Here is a 20,865-nt window from a genome sequence, read left to right on the forward strand (position 1 = left end):
GAAACCGCCCTTTAACATACGGTGTGCCGGGTGGTGTTGGGCTGCCTTTCAAGCGCCACTGTACTTGGTGTGTAGCGGAAAAGGGAAAGCAAACTAGATTGAAAGCAAAACAAAACAAAAATGGTACGATAAGGTTTCTATTTTCATTCTTAATCCTTCTCTCCCACCACCCCGGTGCGCTTAATTCGAATGCGAATCGAGCAGGATGGGGTGGTAAAAGGGAAAGCTTTGCGTTTTGACATGGCGAAGGATGGGTGCCCCCCCCCCCCCGGAGCAAGGTTTTGTCGACGTTCTTTGATCCGAAAGTTCCAAGTGCTAACCGTTTGCCATTAAGTGTAGATTTTGTTTATTATTACTATGGCTTACGCTTTCACTGTCGATTCGGCTGCGCGCTTACCCTCAGCACATTCAGCGGCACATTCCGCAGCGAGCTGCTCGCGGTGTACGCGTAAACGCGCCTAATCCTACAACAAAGCGTGGTGCCGCTTTCGCTTGCTACGCGAGCTTGGTTTCGTGCGTACGGGAAAGTTTCCACCCGAACATCAAAGTCATTTGCTTTGTGTGAAACAAGCGCTAGCATTGCTAATTTTAAGCACGTGTCACACTTCAAATATGAACTACAAGCATCTCGGACAAACTTCAACCCTACCAACCGTCCAATTAATGTCCAATTGAGACATCTCGCGCTAAGCCCCTTTGCGGAGAACATTTACATTCTCTGCAATCACTCACTCACTTTACCCAGCCTTTTGTGTTAGCTTCCTCCAAAAAAAAAGGGAAGAAAGGATTTAGCTAGGGAAAAAGTTGTGTCACCTTCCACGTCAATTGTTCTCGGAAGCATTCCTTTCAATTGCTGGCTGTGATGGCGTTATTGCGAGTCATCCATCTCCAGCAACACCTGAATGGTTGTAAAAATGCCCCATCGGGTAACAGAGTAGCGTGGGCCCAAAGGCTGAGAATGGGGAGGAGGGTTGGGAGGAGGAGGAGGGGGGGGGTGACTGAAAAGTTTACATCAACGCGGCCACACGCAGCCAGCTGGGCGGTTTTTTCTTTTCTTTTCACAATTTCACGTTGCCATTTTGTTTGTCTCCCGGGTCTCTCGGGTTCGGAACAAACTTTGTGCCACACAAACTTGGAAAGCAATACGCGCCCGACGCGCGCACAAAGCCGTCGCCTAAAGGTCCATCAAAATTTCATCACCTTTTTTTTTTTGTTCACCAAACTCCGCGCGGTGATCGCATAGGGCTGGGAACGTAAAGGAGCCCGATATTTCACTTAACCAATGGTCCCCGGGGAAGAGGGCAGAGTTGCTTGAGCTGGGCCCTTGATTTAAAGGACAAGTTTTGAAGTATTGTGGAGAATGGTTCAGGGGAGAGGGATGAAGTGAAGAAAGACAAGTGTTCGTTGTGCGGTGTGACATTAAGCCCGCAAGCAGTGACAGCTCTTAAAGAGCCCTTTTAAATAGGTGCAAAAAACGGTATTACCTTCACCAGTCAAGAAATGAATTATTTTCTTTTTATTGAACGTTGAAGCCAATGTTTCTTCTAGCTACTGTATTGTAACTACAACTACTAAAACAGTTGTTCGCAACCATATCATTTGGCAAGCTTTGCTGTTTCGTATTTTACAACTATAAGACAAGCGCCAGCAAACGCCAAGAAAAGAGCAGCAGGTGGAAATAACCTTTTATTCCATTTTATTTCCTCCCACTAGCCGGAGCAGAAGAAAAACACCCACAAACCATTCAGGCTATCAGCACAACCTATACCTTCGGGACGGGTAGGGAAAACATCGGTAGTAAATGAACACGTCCCCAGCGGCCGATGAAACAAACGAGCATTGCACGAGGATGTCCCCCAACTATACTATCGTGCCTGTCCCCGACACACTCGGCACTACTTCCTGCTCCCGAAAGGCACTTTGAAATGACAACTCGAAACGATACCGACCGGCAATCCCACCCTTCAACACCTTCTTCTGCGAAACTACGGACGCTGTTCATTTTCCTTTTCGCCCGGGCACAAGTAGAACGAACTTCCGCTTCCGGTGGTATACGCGCGCGCGATAGGCGCGTCAGCCACTTGCTGTAGGTTCGATGGCCAGCATATGCTCGCTGCTCAGTGGCAAGCGGTGCCGAGGGTTGAATCGTATAATAAAAACAACAAAAAAAGCTCTCCTTCTACGGGATGGGAGTGGGGTAAATGAAAACTTTCATGAATATTGAATCCCAGGCACGAATGTTAGCAATTTAATTCGAAAGCTTCGGGCGCTCACCGTGCGCTGCCGTTCAGTGTAACGGCAAACGCACTGAAAAAAAAAACGACGTCATCATCGCCATCATCTAGTGATGATGATGGTAGTGGAAGTGAGTCTGTTTTGTTTTACTTTAGAACGTGTAGTATGAAAGCAAAACAAAACCAAAAAAGCGCGCCCTCCAGTTAAGTGGGAAATCTTCTCTAAAACTGCGTGCGAAAACGGGAGTGTTTTTATTTTGAGGCGGAAAGAAAATTGTTGAATTTCAATGGACCTCTTGGAGCTCTCTTTACGATTGCTTTGCTCAAGAGACCTTTTGCCTTTTTTTCTTGTTGTTGTTACTGCTGCTGCTATCCTTGCACCCACTTACTCAGTCGTACACTTCTTCGATGGGTGATGATGAGTTTTCTCAATCAAGGCGTTCCACGGTTTCTACTCACTTTTAAGCCGCACACTTTGTGCGCCAACTTAACACCGCTCGGCGTACCGTATGGCTTTGGCGGTGTAAAAGCCCTTAATCGGCTTCGACAGCAGGAAGGCGAAAGCCGAAACCAGGAAACGCGATTCGAAATTCGTTTCCCTTCGCATAAACCCCCTGGAACGCGGACGGCAAATTGATTTGGTTTCGGTCCAGCCTAATAAGGATTCCGCCAACACTCGACTAAACTTACCCGAGCAATTTCCTTGCGCGTACAGCAAAAGTTGATAAAGTTGACGTTGACAAAGTCGGCCCCGTAGCACACGGTGACGGTTTTCTCCTCGAGTGTGTCCTGCGAGCCCATCGTCACGATCTGGCGCAGCTTCATGTCCTGTCCGGGAGAGGTTTTGTGGAGTAGAGAATCGAAAAAAATAAAATCAGTAATCATTGTTTTCTTTAACATTACTATTTCGAACGCGACTTATTTATAAATTTGATAAATTTTATTTAAGTCAATTTCTTTTTATCGTTTGGACGATCACATTTTCAACTTAACGGTCAGATACAAATTTAAGGTAAAGGAAATGTCAGGAAAAGATAAGGCAGGATTGTGTGATAACAACATACCAGGACCAGACGTCTTTTTATCTGTTCCGAAAGAATTAAAACCTACACAGGAAACGCTGTACGACCATACGTATGTCCATAATTATGATCCATAATTAAGGATCAGATTTAAAGATTTCTAGGTACATCCTAGCGAACTTTGCAATAGGAAGCACAAGTTAATCAAACGATACAAAATCAGTTGCAATAAATAAACACCAGCGAAGTACGAATTTCCATAGCTTGAAAAGAATCTAGAATAAGCAAACGCAAATAAACATGAGCATTCATGGTACCGAATAGGATCGTCAGCCGATACGAAATGAGTTCCAACGTTTAAGATGCAATTAACCAATGATACGGTTAAGTTAGGTTATGATCACAAGATCCAAATTTTCGCACTAATACCACCTCAAGTCGAGTAGCATATAATACCATACTGTTAGATTTATTAGAATGTAAGAATGAATTTTGTTGAAAATAAACTACTTGCGCTTCAAAACTCAACGAGGACAGTTACGTCATAGTTGTTGTGGTTTTTTTACGAGGCTTTTTAGCATTCACCTCTCGTAATTTACAAGGTGTTAAAGTCGCAAAAAAGGAAGAGAAAAACAAAGATTGAGAGACTAGTGTTAAGGGCAATAATAGTTGAGATAAAAAAAAGGAAATACAAGAGTTCTTATTGCTATGATGATGAAAGGTAAAAAATTGAATTATTGTGCTTTTCCATTTAAATTATGTTTTTATAAATATATATTTACTCACATACTTTCTAAATTTGTTGGTAAAGATAAGTATTATTTAAAAATTTCAAAAGGTTTGAAAGTATAATCTCCCCATGCTCTTCAGGCTTGTACTTTTTTCAATCCAATTTTCAGTCTTGTTACAACTGTTTGATCGTTGTGATCCAGTGGATCGTTCCAGTGGATCGGTACCGTAGCTTGTTTTATTTCTTTTAGGTAGGTTATGGGTGATTTGTTCCATATATTTTGCCAGCTCTGATTCATTAATCCTTTCCACCACAAGGATGCATCACATCTGGAGTCACGACAGAGTGTTCTTCGAGAAGCTGACAAATATCTTCGAACCTCCACTCGAATATATTAAAGATTTATTTCTTGCATCCTAAAAAACAATTACAGATAGCTACTTGAAGCATATTCACAACTGTTATAGGGGGCCTTCACGATTCTAGTTAGTTTTTTGTATGGAGTTTGATAGTTGGAGGCTGAAATCATGTAAACACTCCATACAAAACCACACAAAGCATCACTTTTTAACAGAACGAGTGAAAACTTTTGCTCAAACGAGCTTTCTGGAGGCTTGACGAATACTCAAAACACTATTAAAATCTTCATTCAGAAACAGAAGCGATAAAAATCAGCCTTCTAAATTCATACACCTTGGGATAAGCCCACTTGTATATTATACTCACTTAGATAGGAGCGAAAACTGCTATACAATGCAAACAGCTGACAGGCTGAAATTTCAGCCTACGAACTTCAAACGGAAAGGACCCCATATATAGTTTTGGAAGCATCCTGTATGTCTATGCAGAATTTTAGCTCGATAAAAAGCATATTCAAATCTCAAGCCGTGTAAAGTAATATGTCTTTGATGAGTTATTTTATGTATTGTTAATTAAACACTCTTGGCCACTGTCATATCGTACTTCGACGCACATTTCATCAGTCCTTTTTTAAGTTACACTTGTACAGTCATAATGCAATTTGTTCCTATTAAAACTGCACCACAATATTCATAACATCCTCAGAACGTGGAAAAGGCTTACGTAGAAAATTCATTTCTTTTCTACATTGGATGCGGTGTAAAATGCAATTTCAAAGGAATGCGATATCAAACAACCTAGTTTGCGAATGCCTGTCCAACTCTGCTGACCCTGACAGTTGATGAAACACTGGTCCACATTCTACAAAGTTATTACTTTCCCGCTTCTCGTCCCCTCTCTCCGAATTAATCATCCATCGAAACTGTGCCTGACATAAAAAAACATACATACACCCATTCTCCACTAGTGTTCCTAGAACCGGCATTCGGCCTGTAACGTACCTTTACCATTACATGAAACCCGTTCAAACAACTTACTTCAAACACCCAGAAACCCACCGCTCCCTGCTCCAGCGCTCCAACGAAACCCCATTTCGCTTACACATGCAACGAACGAGCAAATGTAAACAACCTTACTTTGGGACCTCTTCTTAAACACAAGTCGTAAACTTTCGTAAAAAGCGACAGCACGCCAGTGCTTCATCAGCACTGGAACGGCTTCATTACAGCACAGCCAAAGAAACGGAACGGGGTACAAACGGAACCAACCAGGACCGGGAAAACCTTTACCATGCAAATAGTTCCACCCCTTTCCGCCACAAAAGTTCGAGCGCCAGAGTCAACCGCACTGGAAAGACGTCGAACCCTTGCCGTGCCGTTCCATTTTCATACGGACCCTGCTCGTTTTGTCGTCTCCCAAAATGCTCACCACCCTCGCTCGCTGTGCCAAGCGCAAATACTGTTCAATATTATATCGGTAACTTGATTTAAGCAACTCAATAAAGCAAACACAAACTCTACCATGTATGCGCACGGTGAACAATCTTTATGGAGTTGGCAACCCACCTCCTTCCACGGTGACTAACCGTGCATGAACGTTTGGAGCTTTGCTTTCTTGAAGCCTTTTTTTTCGGCGAATGTGCTAGTTTTTCCCACGGTTCGTGTATCGCATGCTGTTTGTAAATTCTTCAAAGGGTCGACTACCCTCCTGATGAAGACATCTAGAACGCTGCCCTCCACGAGGCGTGTATCGTTCCCGCAGGCAGCCGGGAAATATTGACAATCACATCAACAACTCGCAGCCCAGCTCACCCAGACGCGCTGCTACATCCCTCCAAGACTTTGATCGATCATGTTTACGGGAAGGTAAGGTTCACATTGCATTACCATTGCTGACGCCCTTCGGGTGTGATGGGGGGTTAAAGAACGGTTCTCTTATTACCGTCACCCGATCGGAAGGTGCTACCTGGTGGCGCCGTTTTCTGTTTTGTTTCGTGCCCGTTTCTTACCTTACAACCGTACAACGAAAATGGATACAGATAGCGAGTTTGTGTGTTCGGTTGAAAACATCCGAATATTTCGAATCAAGCCCACACTCACACTCCTCTGTATTCTTTCCTTCCGCGCGCTGCTGCTTCCAGTGTCTATTGACAGTAAATGAAACATGATACAGTAAGAAACGGAGAAGCACTTGGTCGCTTCACTGGCTTTTGCAAGAAAGACGCACGAAGAAGAACATACATGATGAACAAGCGGTACAATGTATTGCCTGAAGGGAACAACCAGAACAAAAAAAAACACACACGCTACACACTGTTTTGTGCTGAAACAGGAACCAAGCGAAGAAGATCCGAGAACACAACGAGAAAACAAATTGAATATATGAAAATGGAAAGTGTGTTCCTTCCAATAGTAGGATTTTACCATTTTTTACACACATGCATGCACAGACAGCCACAGGGCTACACTGGTTAGCGGAAAACGCGATGAAAACACCAAACGACAGCTGAAGGGAAATCAATTTCCACCGAAAAAAAGGGGCATGGCAAATTTCTCCGCCCTACTTGGAAGGTGTCTGCAAGCGAAGTTGCTTTGAAAATTACGCTAGTGTTCCCCACCTGGAGGCGTGCTTTGCTTGCCTTCGACTCCGAAATTGAAAACATCATCAACCTTCACATACGCGCGTGTGTGTGTTGCCGGAAGCAAAAGCTTCCCCTAGCAAATGGTAAACGGTTCCTTTTTCGCTGTCCCGCTGTCCCGAAGGAACAGCTTCTGCGCTCGAATGTTGTTTGATGATTTACGAAACATTTTGTGCTGCTTCCGTGTGGCTTACTCTTTTGTGAGTCGGGTTTTTTTGCTTTTATTCTTTTGCTAGATACATTTTGTACCTCAGGGTATCATAAATCAACCGGAGGAAACAATCGAATGTGTCAACCAAGCTTTTACGCTCTTTTTCTCTTGGCAGTATCTTTCGACGCATGTTCAATTCAAAAGAGACGCTGTCGATAAAGGCTTCCATGAGCATGATTAATTTGTACATTTTCTCATTAATATGCCATTAGGAAGGGTTTTTTTTTTTGTACGACTTGAGCGTAATTTTAACCAATGTCATCACTCAAGCGATGATCAGATCAAGTACAAATTGATACAAAAAGAACTTTCGAAAAGATGGAAATAATTGTAGCTGAAATGCGACCAAAAATGCCATTGCAATGCTAAAATTGAAAGCATTTCTTAGCTGTATAAGTTTTATGTATTTATTTTTTATTAATTCAAATATTACAACTGATACAAATCGATTTTTGGAAGAATAAATGCATTGCTAGACCTTCGCATCCGGTTCGAAGGACCAAAATAATCTTTACGGTTTCTGAACACAATAGTTGTTCTTGAAGTATCCAAATTCATCAGCCTCATCCATAATTAAAACATCATACCCTAACCCATTGTAATATTTGATTAAATTCTCATCTCTTTATTCAATACCCGTCTCCAGTAAACTGCCTCTCCTTAAATCCTGTTATCTCCATAAATAACAGTTTACATTAGCTTGGAGAGGTGATAAAATGGAACATCTTCATTGTTCTTTTTTCTTTACTTCGTCCCTAAACTCAAGCTCTTGAGCAGAAGGGTTATTGGGGACATTGTCCAACGTACACCCCATTTCACAAAGGACCCTGATATCACGAATCCAAATTGAGACGCAAAAGCACGTGAAATAATGTAACCTTCTTTACGCACTTCGACACCGGACCAACGGAACACGCACTGCGGCAACCCAACACACCAACTAGCACCGGTCACCTTAAGCCCTTAACGCAAGCTCACCACAAACCTTATCCCTTTGCATAATCCCCCACATCATCGTTAATAGATGTGGAGGTACCAGGAGAGCGAGTGAGAGGTAAAGGATGTAAAAGTAGCAAATAAAAAAAACAAAGATAACGCTGCCACAAGAGAGCACACGCAAAAACGAAATAGCGCCTCACTCTCGCTCTCGCATACACCGATATCTTATCTTCAATCCGACGCCTATCTTTAAGCTAATCAAAGCTCGAAGAACGACTATACTGCCCTGCATCCTACTCCCCCACCTCCAGGGCTACACCTGGATTAGGGCCGGTGAAAGTGCGACACAAATGAAAGGATTTTCGACGCATACGGCCGGCTTTCCGAGGGTGCTGCTAACGAAACCGCCTCAAAACACACGTAACTTTTTACGATGGTCCATTCTGGAGGTGTAAGGCGAAAAAAGAAGATGAAGCCAATGGCACGATTATGGAACATTCGTTTGTTACGGCACGGTACGGGACATCATCCCCATCATATTACATTCGTTTCGTTCCGAGTGTCGGTTGGTGGTACTTGCAGGGGAAAATCTCACCATAGGTATTTTGTCCAGTGTGACCAATGCAGAGGGACAAACAGACGCTCTCCGACACCGACACACGGAGGAAAAAATGGAAAGGTTATCAAACGAATTTTCATCCTCATCAGGATCGTCAGAAAAAGAGGGTCTTCTCACCCAGCCAGCCGAACCAACGACAACGTTCGCATCGTTTAGAAAGGTGGCAATGGAAGAAAGAAGCGAGATAGGACGAGACAAAAAATGAAAAATTACCCCCTACTCACATTCCCTCCCCATCAGCAACGCATGATGAAAATGGTGTGAAAAAGGTGAGCTTTCCATTTGGTACTTTATTCATCCATTTTGCTGCAGCCGCGTTTAGATGATTGCCGGCACTGTTGCTGCTAGTGAAAGCTCGAGCAGAAGGATAGTTAGTGAGGGAAACATGGCACCAAAGCACCGTTCAACACTCCACACAACATATAAAACGAACTGGAGGGAGCATACTGCTTCAAACGCGCCCCTCCTTCAACGGAGCTGAAAGCCCTGAAAGCTTAAGGTGCGGTTGTAAAAATGGAATATAAAGTACGGTAGTTAAATTTAATTGGATCAGCACGATGATGTGCCCCTGCACTGTCCATGCACACAATGGGTCACCAAAGAGTACGGAGGATAATGAAGGACAGTTCGGTGGCTACTGAGCTGTGATGGAGGCACAAACGCACAAGAAACGAGAAAGAAAAAAAAACAACCAGTACCAATCCCAACACAGGACTCTTCTCGTCTCGGCTCGTCTAAGCGCGATGACGGGATAAGCGGTGAATGATCGCATAATTAATTCGAGCCCATTTAGGCCGACACTACTCTCTCGAGGCCTATTAACGCGGGGTGCCAGGTGGAGCGAAGTGAAGTGGAAGCCCAAGTATCCGTGTAGCGACGAAACAAGTGCAAAAATTCAACCCACCTTAAGGAGTCCACTTTTTGGAGCTATCCAGACGGGGACAAAGATTCACGCCGGGGTCAACCGTTCGCGTCGCCCGTAAATGTCAGCTGACAACCAAATTCGATTCTGTTAATTAGTTTCCATTGCCATCACCAACGCTTTGGCTTTTCGGAGCGTTGGCTTTTCGATAAAGTCGCACAGCGCGTTCGACTCGTTTTCACTTTCACTGTGCGAAGAGAGGCGGCAGTGTGTCGCTTTCGCTAAAGGTTACACACTTGTCTTGTCATGTTCGAGGAATTTTAAAGGGTGAGTGAAATTTATGACCATGGTATGAGCAACAATTTAACTCCTTGCTGCAAAGCAGCAAGCCAAAAATAAAGTCAGCCAGATGGGACGAACGCAGGGAGTCGCAGGGTGTAATTTGTCATTTTCCATAAATTAATGCCAGAGTAGTCGTGTATGGGAGGAGTTTCTTGTTTTTTTTTGTCGTTCCGTACCGTTCGATGAGCATTGAACTTTATCACCAACTGAAACACAACTAGTTTACGCTCTTTCTTGCTGCTGGAACTGCTCTCTTTCACCAGTAAGGTGGTGCCGATTTATGATGAAAATGTCCACTTACACCACAAACAGTGGGATTTAATAATGCGGTCGGATATAATTCATTGTTTGTGACTGTGTAACTAATCCATTCACATAATTGATGCTAAGCTTTAGCGGTTCATTGAATTGGATTGAACTACTTCACATGAGCTTTTTATCATTTTGAGTGTTTTAAACGATAAAAAGGTCAACTGCAAGATAGAATAATTTAAGATGGAATAAATAAATAAATAAACAAACTCTCTTGAGCTTTAAGCATTAGCATTAATTTAAGATGAAATAAATAAATAAATAAACAGACTCTCTTGAGCTTTAAGCATTAGCAATAATAGCATTGTACTGAAATACTCATAAGATCACATCTAAAAATGATCGACACTTAAATTCAGGTACAAATCATGTATATTAAGACGCAACAAACCAAAAATAGCACCAGTCAATTCGAAGGAACCAGAAAAAGGAGACGACAATGCTACAGAAACTACTATAAAAATAGCCCGAAGTCTTAATTTAACCACTACCTCTTTCGCTACATTCAACCTGTAAAAAAAAGAGAGAAAGAAAACCACAGCAGCAACCTAAATGGAAGCGAAAGAAAGCTAAATCGAACCTAAATGCGCTTCCGCCAATCAATCTATCAAAAGGGGCAAAGTAAAAATAAGCTACCATCAACCCCGACCCCAGCAGGCGGTCTTCTGAAAGGGTCAGGGCAGCAAAAGCCCTTCGGCGCAACGTCCCCATAAATAGCCCGGGACCCACTCGGACGCCCAACCCCCGCAATATCGGAAATCGGAACTTACCCTCGGCTTCTTGGCGTACTGGCCGGTGCGAACGTCGCGAATGGTGGCAATGTCCAGCATGTCCATCTCGTGGTTCTGATCCACCCAGTACAGAAAGAAGCCCTTGACATCGACCCGCAGCGTCACCGGCGTACCGTTGCACGAGTCCTGAAAATAGAAGCGAGCGAAGAAGCGCGCAAAGAGAAGAAAACGAAACCACATCAGTGAAATTCAGTGCCTGCTTGTTTTTTTTTTTTCGTCCCCCTCAGAGCGCACTGCTCTGTTGCGCGTGTCGATTTGTCGAGCGGTGCGGGAAATTTATGTTCCGAGAGAGCTTTTTTTGTTTTGGGTGCGTCCATTTCTTTCGTTCGTTTTCCCGCTTTTTTTTTGTTCGTTCGCATATCGAAACGTCTTGAGGTGGTGGGTGCGCGCATTCGGGTGCAAAAATTACGACTAAAAGCTTTTCGCAATAACCTCACATTTTAACCTTTGGTCTCGGCTTTTCTCGCTCTGCTTGCAGTTGAGCTTTGGTGGGCCAATCCAATTAGGCTACACTTTGGCCCGCCGCGAGAATATGTGCAGTGGGCCATTCCGTTTCTGGTGGAGTGATTCTGATTTCACCCATTTGCATGCACGGCACGAACTGATCGTGTGCTGATAGCGAAGGTGAGCGTGGCGATGGTTTTGGGAATCGATTAACTTAATGCTATACTTGGGATAAGTTCTTCGCATTCTGTGTAAGTGAAAGGAAATGAGCTCACTAGCTTAGCTTAAGCCATATTTGATGACTAATGTTGCCCTAAAAGTGGGCTGACCAGACGTTCAGTATTTATCGGAACAATCTCATTCTTCAAACCAAACGTTGACGTCCTGTCGTATATGTGAAAATTCCATGTTTGTCCTTTGTTTTTATGTGCTAATCTAATCGACGTTGATTGTTTTAATAATTGTTACGGCTATAAGAATATAAGGGATGATATAAATAATAAGATTCAGTTACGATCGTTGGGTGCGCGTGTGTAAGAGAAATAAAAACATGTCGCTGGTGTACTATGCTTATTACACAAAACACAAACAAAATCCCTGCTCGCAAAATGTTTGATCACAAAATCCATGCTCGCAAAATTCTTGGTCGCAAAATTCTCATTATCAAAATTTTTAGCGGCAAAATTCTTGGGCCAAAAACTATAGGTCGTAAACTTCTAGGTCGCAAAATTCTTAGTCGCAAAATTGTTGGTCACAAAATCCTTTATCGCAAATATCTTGGTCACAAAATCCATACACGCAAAATTCTTGGTCGCAATTATCTTGGTCACAAACTTGTTGGTCGCAAAATTGTTATTCGCCGACTTCTTGGTCGCAAATATCTTGTTCGCGAACTTTTTGGTCGCAAAATTCTTGGACATAAACCTCTTGGTCGCAATATCCTTGATCGCGAAATTCTTGATCACAAACTTCTTGGTCACAAATTTCTTGGTTGCCAATGTTGTTCATCACAAAATTCTTAGTCACCATCTTCTTGGTCGCAAACTTCAAAATTCATGGTCGCAAAATTTTTGGTCGCAAATTTCTTGGTCGCAAATTTCTTGGTCGCAAATTTCTTGGTCGCAAAATCCTTGATCACAAAAATCAACGTGAATTCTATAAACCACCATCGTGGAAAAGTATAAGGTTTCAGCAGTGGCGGATTTAACGGTGCGCGGACTGAGCGGCCGCGGGGGGCCCCGTCAATGTAGGGGCCCCGTGTAAGTCCAGCAAGTAGAACAATGTGTACAGTAGTCTCAGCAAGAGCTTCTGTGCTAGTTAGGGGCCCCATGGATGAAGGGACTCATAAACTATAGGGGCCCAATGGATGAAGGGACTCATAAACTATAGGGGCCCAGTACAGGGATTCTGAGCTAACCCCCCCCCCCCCCCCCCCCCGCCCGCAAACCATAGAAGTGTGTTTGATTCAGAACCTAATGCAACAATATTGCCCCCCCCCCCGCTCGACACCAACCGGGGGGCCTCCACTCCTTTTAACGCTTAGGGCCCCCAACACCCTAAATCCGCCACTGGGTTTCAGCATTTCATCATTCGCTCTCCAGAACAATAGACACGCTGATCAAGATATGCGCCATATTATCAAACCAGCAGCACCAATACCGTCTCGAGGACGCGTTGGGAAAGGTTTTGGGTTCATTAGGAAGGTTTGCGTGGATCTTTCCCAAAATCCATCCGGTAACCATATTTGGCCCCAACTTCCGGTTTCAGGAAATGACCAGCAGCAAGCAGCGGCAGCGAGATTACAAGACGATATTAATGTATCGATGAAACCAACGGTTCCCGAGTAGCCTGACGATGGTTGCGCTTTGCGTAATCATCGTCCCAGCTTCATGATCGCTAATGGGTGGTTGAGCTTTTCGGCTACCGACGACGACCGCCCCAAGGGCGACACAACCGTGCGGTTGGTGATTATGTTCGCTTCCGGTGCAGCAACCGCGATCTAGATACCAGCGGGAAGGCATCGCTGGAGCAACATGAGTACGCCACGCGCAAACAAAGCCACTGATTGATGAGGGGGCTGTACCGCGTCTTTAGCTCGATACATTATGCACGAGCAGAAAAGGGCTTGCGCTAATGGTTCGGTGCAGATTGGACGTGACCAATAAAAATGAATTCCTCCGACGAAGCGAACACGCTTGCGATAAGAAATGGACTCGAATATTTTGTGCAAGTTTGGTACCAGTAAGTTCCGGCTAAATCACGAGATTGTGTCAAAGGTTCAGAAAACCCATTTACTCCAGTGTGTGTTTGTGTGTGTGTGTGTGTGTGTGTGTGTGTGTGTGTGTGTGTGTGTGCGTGCGTGTGTATGTATATGTCTGTAATTCCTGTACAATCATCCCCTAACGTCGTGTACAAAGCACAACCATCACAATGTTGCGACTCCTTTTGTTACGGCTGCGATACACCTTTACCCTTTTTTCTGTGCTGATCGTTTTATTTTCACTCAGGATAAAAGGTGTTCTGCCACCGCGACGACGGCCCGACGACGGTAGCTGTTTGTTTTCACAGCACCAAAACGGCCATCGACGCGGAAAATGAAACCCATTTCCGGACGAGGTGGGGACGAACGCCAGGACCCTGGCAAGGCTGGACAACTTCCACCCCGTTAGCAAACAGTGCAGTAAAATACAGTGTTACGCCACGTTCAAAAGGGAAGCAAATTCACCTGATGCCGCAGCCCAGTAGTGTAGCAGGTAAACCTATTCCCAGGTGAGACCGTTTCCATTCTTCGACATTGCCCGCATTGCCGCCCACCTTTCACTCTGGCCGGGTGCGAGTGCGATTGTGTTCTACATTGTTGTTTCTTATTTGACCCTGTTGATTCCCTTCATCTACCCTGTATCCTTCATCCCATCAGCAAATTCCTTTTACGATTGAGAAGGTTGTAAAAATGCACACATGTTGATTTACGATGCCAGCGGTTGCGCGGTTTGCCAAACCATCCAACAGCCACAGTTTTGTTGGAAGCATTGCGGTGATCCCAGCACGATTCTTTGAAACGAAGCACGGTAGCAGATACTATGTCACGCACACACACACACACAAACACGTACACATCCATACACGCTCACAGCATGGCAGAAAATATTGATGGACTTTGGTGGCGGAGGAGGAAAGCAGCTTTAGAGCTTTAGGGAAGGAAAAAGCTACGAAGGATTATATATCATACCGGGTGATGTTGCATCGACGAACAAAGTGCAACACACATCGCATTGGTAGCAGGTGAACTGAAAGGTTTGCAAATGAAATCGCATTACCGTCAGGTGCAGTCTACATTGTGTGCAGCACAAAAAGGATTCAAAATTTGATATTGCAAAGTTATTGGTTTGTTCATGTGATGTTTTTCTAGCGTTTTTTAAACGGTCGGTTCATGTATGCAAGAAAAAAAAAAGAAAAAAATCTTAGAATATTTTAAAATACATAAAATTAACTTACGTTAGAAATATAAGATTAATAAAGCTCAAGAAAATTCGTCATTTGTTTACTTTTAACGCATATCATAATTTTTTATTTCGATGCATTTTGAAGATGTTAGTTTCTAAATTAAATGAACTGTTTTTTTTTCTTTTCAAAAACATTAAGGTATAAGTCAAAAAAATGCTCTTAACAAAAAATGGACCTTTTGTTTAGTTGCACAACCTAAACTTGAGAAAAATGATGTATCATATTCAAAATAATTGCCTTTACTATCACTAAATTCAACGAAAATCAATACAATTTATTTTATGGTTCTTGAATCATTTGAAGTATTGTTTTGTAATGTACTGCAAACACAGGCCCTTCTGTAATTCTGTTAGAAAGCCAACAAAAAAGAAAGAGCACTTTAAATTATGTTCTTTTGTGGATTTTTCTTTGCTATTTTCCAATACATATCGACATTCTCTCTCGGGCAGACACAATGTGGGGCCACTTCATGCTTCAACTTGTTGGTGCAAAAGCAAACCGAACCTTTTCTCTGCCAGGTTTTCCAACGACCCCGGTAAACAATGGCCACCGCTGTCGAACTCGAAAGCTATGCAATAATACCTTTCATAAACCGAAAGCATTCTTGCCGGCTCATGATAAGATATTGCTTTTCAGGTCGTACGGAATGGGCCTTCATTTAACTTTGCTAGAAAGCTGCTCATCCTTCCCACAAAACACACGGCCCAGTGGTGTGTGTGTTTGTTTTACTAACTGTGTGCGGAAAAGTGTGGAGCGGACCTATTCTCGCCCTGTTACTGCACTTCCTTCGGTCTAGAAGAGAAAATTGGTCTGGTCTGGGGCGAAGAAAGCATCATTGCCAGGCAGAACAAAGCTTGCAGTCACGTTTACCTCTGGCACATATTTCCATGCCTGGCTGGCCCAGCCCGGTGGCGAATAGCTCCACTACAAATCCTTCGTAACTGATTTCAAAGTAATTGCACCCTTCTCGTTAGTATCTTCACGTTCGGCAGATGTTTGCAAAGAGATAAATTAAGTGTCTCTTTCTCCCTAGCAGTAGCAGCAGCAGCAGCAGCAGCAGTACGAAGCACAACCGAGCTACAGCCGGCTGCTAAATAAGTGGAACCTCCTTTTGGATTGCTTTGGAAGTGGTTTTGTTCGAGGATTGCTGTTGCCTTCGAAGAAAAGAGCTGCAAAAGCATCGGCTTATGAAACAACAAACGCTTTGCAAAACCTAGCCCCAAAACCTCCGCCAACTGCTAGAGCCGATCCGGTGAGCGGTATTGATTGAGCCAGCTGAGTTTATGATCGATTTTTCCTAGGATGTATGTACGCCTCTTTACTAAACCTGAGTGGCTGTGACTAAATGAATGCAATTTATGAGGATTAATGACTGGCGAAAAGAGCGCTCGCCCGAGAACGTCGAACGCACGCACATGATCAAGCACTTCGTTCTGAGTGGATGGGAACAATTGATTACAAATTATGAACACCGAAGCGTAACGTGATTGGATCAATCGCTTGCCATTACTCAAACGGCCCGCGCCTGCTTTACCGTCCATTCATTACGCAATGTGCCTTTTTGGGTGGGAAGGGAAAAATTAACAGACAAATTTCTCGCTTTTAGCTACTGCCACATCACACAAAAAAAAACACACACACACACAAAGTCGTGTCATTTCTCATCAACCGGCACTGCTCATTTCTCACGGTAAGCACTCCCGACAGAGCTCCGATTGTCATCAATCAATCATCGTGCATTAAACATCGATCGATGGTCACTGCCACTCAAACGCTCAAGCATTTACAGGTGTACCAAAGTCGATGGGCGATGACAGAGAGCTTCCGAATGCTTATTGAACCGTCCCAGATCCAAGGGGAAAATGAGCCGATCCATCGCCGCTTACCATTGATAGATAAACACACAGAAGTCACGCTAAAACAATTGACTATTTGCTTTTTGCCAAAAATAACGAACAAACCCCAGCCAGCCTTCACTCCTCAATGGCTTTTTCGCATGAAATGACAAACAGCAAACGGGAAAAGAACCTGCAGGTGGATTAAGCTTTCGGAGAGTATAAGCCCTGGTGAACCAGTCTGCCCAGTCCTGTGGCGTTGTTTGCCTGCGACCTTGCAAACATGCCAGAGAGCCAGACCGGAGAGCCTCCATTGCATCCGGGGAATGAGCGTTTTTGAAACTTGTTTAAAATAAACAGACACAGGACAGGCAGAGCTCGCACAGGAGAAGACCAGCAGCAACAAAAAATACCCCTGATGGAAAGTAATTGCCTGAGCGCGGCACACACCGTGTAGCCGCTGTCGTTTTATTTTGAGACGAGATTCTACGGCAAATATTTCGACCAAGTAGTTTGTCCGGTGATGCTGCGCCGTGACTAGCCCATTTGGCCTGCTTGGAGTTGCGTTCGGGGTATGCACGGGGATGAGTAAACAAACAGGAAGTGTCGGGGAAGGAGAGAGAGGGGATGGAAGATGTTTCTTCTTTGCAAACAATTACCATGAGAACCGTGTCGTGCATTGTCCGGAAGCGAGAAGACAGAACGCGAGCACGCAAAAACGGAAGAGCGAGAGCGACAGATGCAAAGGTACAAAGCTCTGTTCTGCTTTCGCCAAAGCCAACTTATCTGCCGTTTAGAAAACTCATTTAAAATTCCATTGACAAATTCATTGTAAACGGCCGGTCAGTAATTTTAAGAAACGCGTGCAATTTATTCTCCACCGTACTGAGTGCTGTTCAGCTACGTGTATCTTCAATCTTAGAATCCATTAGTTATTCTTAATTCCATTGTTCTCTTTCTTCCCCAACCAGCAGCAATAAATTGACGACAAAAACTGGTACGTCAGAGGGCAGCAGGGCAAGGTCAATGCTGCTTAAAATGTTTGAAAAAATCTATTTATAATCGTCCTTCGATGCCAAAACATGCATATAAAGATAGAGATTTAGCCACGCATAAGTCATCAAATGATGCAAAAAAAGGATTGTTACAAAAAATTTTGACGGAGAAGCGATGAAAAAAAACTTTAGCAAAGCAAACAGCTCCTAGAAAATATTGTTGAACGGAATATTTTTGTAGAATGAACTAGTGATTTGCTCTCTGGAGCGCACCCACGACTCCGATCCGACTCCAACTATTGCTAGTCCGATTCCGAGATCCACAAAATGGAGATCCACAAGATCCGCCCAGAGTCGCAGTCGCCCGGAGCCTTCCAGAGTCGTTCGGAGCCTTCCGGAGTCATTCGGAGCCTTCCGGAGTCGTTCGGAGTCGGCCGGAATCGTTCGGAGTCGTCCGAAGTCGTTCGGAGTCGTTCTGAGTCGTTCGGAGTAGATCGGAGTCGGAGTCGTCCGGAGTCGTCCGGAGTCATTCGGAGTTGACCGGAATCGAAGTTGGTCGGAGTCAATAGGAGCCTTTGTGCTTGTGACCAGACATTTCATTTCGTTGTGTTTTTTTGTCTTTCACTTTGCGCGTGCACTTCTTATACAGGCCTTTGTTTCGAAGGCCGACATCGGCGAACTCCAGACGACTCCGGATGTTTCTGTCTGTAGCCGATTCTGGATGAATCCAGACGACTCCGGGCGCCTTCGAACGACTCCGAACGACTCCAAACGAGTCCGAACGACTTCATACGACTCCAGACGACTCCGACTCCGAACGACTCCGGACAGCTCCGGACGATTCCGGGCGATTCTGGACGATTCCGAACGACTCCGGATGATACAGGGTGGACCTTACTTCCGGCGTCGATTCCGAATTAATTGGAGTCGGATCGGAGTCGACTCCGGATTTTTGCCAACTTTACCCATCACTAGTATGAACATCAAACTTACATTCAAAATTTACTTAAAACGATCATAGCTAGAAGCCTATATCGTCATAAAAATAATTATTTTTACGATACAAAATCTAAAACTGTCACCAATCTTAAATATCGTCATCTAGAAGCAATTAAACATTTATGGTTCCCTGCAGAATTCTCTCGAGAGGATCAAAACAAGTACGGTAACGATAATTATGCTGTTTGATGTTTCACATTAAAAGTGAAAGTGACGATTGATGATGTAAATATTTAATGAACTGCTTTCAGTTCAAAACACCATCTGCTAGCTCAACCGGCACAGGAGTACCATTTTTTGAGCCAGTTGTAGCATGAATAGTGCTTTGTTTCATAAACTTCGAAACTAAATTATCAATATTTAAAGCAGTATAAGGACATCAGCAGAACAAATTATGTATTGAATCCTTTTTTAAAGAGTTTTAATTAAAAGTGTTCATGCCAATATAAACCGAATATTCTTTAATTTCCATGGTTCTTCTCCGTTCTTCCAGGTAAAGAGTGTTTATGTCTCTTCAATAGGATTAGCATTGTTTTTTAGTTACAATTGCCAACATGATAACTCAGTCCAAACAGTAGTGAGTGAGTGTGGGTCATGGGTTAGGAACAGTCGGATCACCTACCTAATCAACGGATAATCTGCTGTTGTGCACGGGTTTTGTAGCTGACATGGACCCGGTCCCATCTATCACTTGAACTATTGCCTGTTGAAGTACCAGTGAAACTTTTACCGCTTACCATCCCGTTGGCAGCTACCAGCAGATTATCCTTTACGGATTGGAGCCCATTTTGTAACCCTTCCTTTGGAAAACCAACTTGTTCTCTACTGTACCACGGCCACCAGAAGGATGTCTGCAGTGGCAGGATGATTATTATGTTTTGCTGTCGACACATCATGGTTTGAGCTAACGATCCGGAAAGTAGGTGTTGCGATCAGGCATAGCGTAATTTTTAAATCCACTCAATCGAAACGTACGCATGCCGTTCCACACAAAAAACAGTTCATTAGTCAATTTTGTTACGGTCCATTTACTCCATCAATAGGGGCTGGCGTGTTTTATGAACATGTGCCGTTGCCAAGGTAAGCATTTTACGTTCCATTTCATGCGATATTTTATTCAAATCGGCTTAAAAAATGCGACAACGGAAAAATCTCATTTGCACAATCACACAACAGCAGCAGCAGCACTATTTCCGCACGAGTGACACATCAATCACATTTATGGCACGAATAAAACGAACAATCTCTTGGTGCAAGTGTGACAAGCGCTGGCAAGATATCATTCAATTTATCAATCCGACTTCTCGCCCTTCTTCCCCATGACTGCTGCTGCTGACCCGGTTGAACCGGGGGATGAAACAACACTGGAGAGCTCCTGCCTGGGGAAAACCCGAACCCTCCCCCCAAGTGGCAGCTACTAGGAAAAGGGGGGAGAAAAATTGTTAATTAACCAAAGATTCGATCACGCTTCATCTGCCACACTGTGTGCGCACACATTTCAGCCTTCTCCCACTGCACATTGCACCACAGCATTGCCCGACACATTCGTTCGCTTATTGCCAATTGATTGATTTTATCGGGCCCACTCTTCAATCAGCACATCAACCCCGGAACCGGGGAAAGAGTAGCAACGCTCACTCAACTCTCGAATCGGCTCACAGCCGTTTCTGAAGAATGGTGTTCATAGAAGATGCTGATGGATGAACTTGCTCCCTTTCTGTTCCTTTCCACACAGCCACACACACACAGCGCACATCAGAACGACATGATCGAGTGCCGTTTGCGATCGGGGTCGGGTGGAAAATATCTCCACGCCCGCTCACACGCAACGAGCGAGACCGAGATGTGCGGCTATAATTGATTCAATTATCTCCATGGTGAAAGGATTTCGGAATTGCTCGTTAGAGGGCTTCCCTGCCCGACTCTGTGCGTTTCACTGCCGAGAGGGTCATGGCATGGCAAAAGCTAATTGTTAGAAATGGACACCGGGCGGCATGATGCGGCGGCACTGGCAACACGTTTGCCGTT

The 20,865-nt window shown here is 44.0% G+C and overlaps 1 protein-coding gene across 12 annotated transcripts in view; it reads right to left on the minus strand.

Moving 5' to 3' along the window:
• LOC1280066 (1-phosphatidylinositol 4,5-bisphosphate phosphodiesterase classes I and II) overlaps positions 1–20,865 on the minus strand; it is a 96,768-nt gene that overhangs the window by 37,773 nt on the left and 38,130 nt on the right. For all 12 annotated transcript variants that reach the window (XM_061662565.1, XM_061662567.1, XM_061662554.1 and 9 more), the window contains exons 3-4: positions 11,040–11,186; positions 2,925–3,062 (exon numbers count right to left, since the gene is read on the minus strand). In XM_061662565.1, the coding sequence (XP_061518549.1) occupies positions 2,925–3,062; positions 11,040–11,186 (285 nt within the window). The remainder of the gene's footprint in view (positions 1–2,924; positions 3,063–11,039; positions 11,187–20,865) is intronic.

This window comes from Anopheles gambiae, chromosome 3 (assembly GCF_943734735.2).
Source record: "Anopheles gambiae chromosome 3, idAnoGambNW_F1_1, whole genome shotgun sequence".
Taxonomy (NCBI): domain Eukaryota; kingdom Metazoa; phylum Arthropoda; class Insecta; order Diptera; family Culicidae; genus Anopheles; species Anopheles gambiae.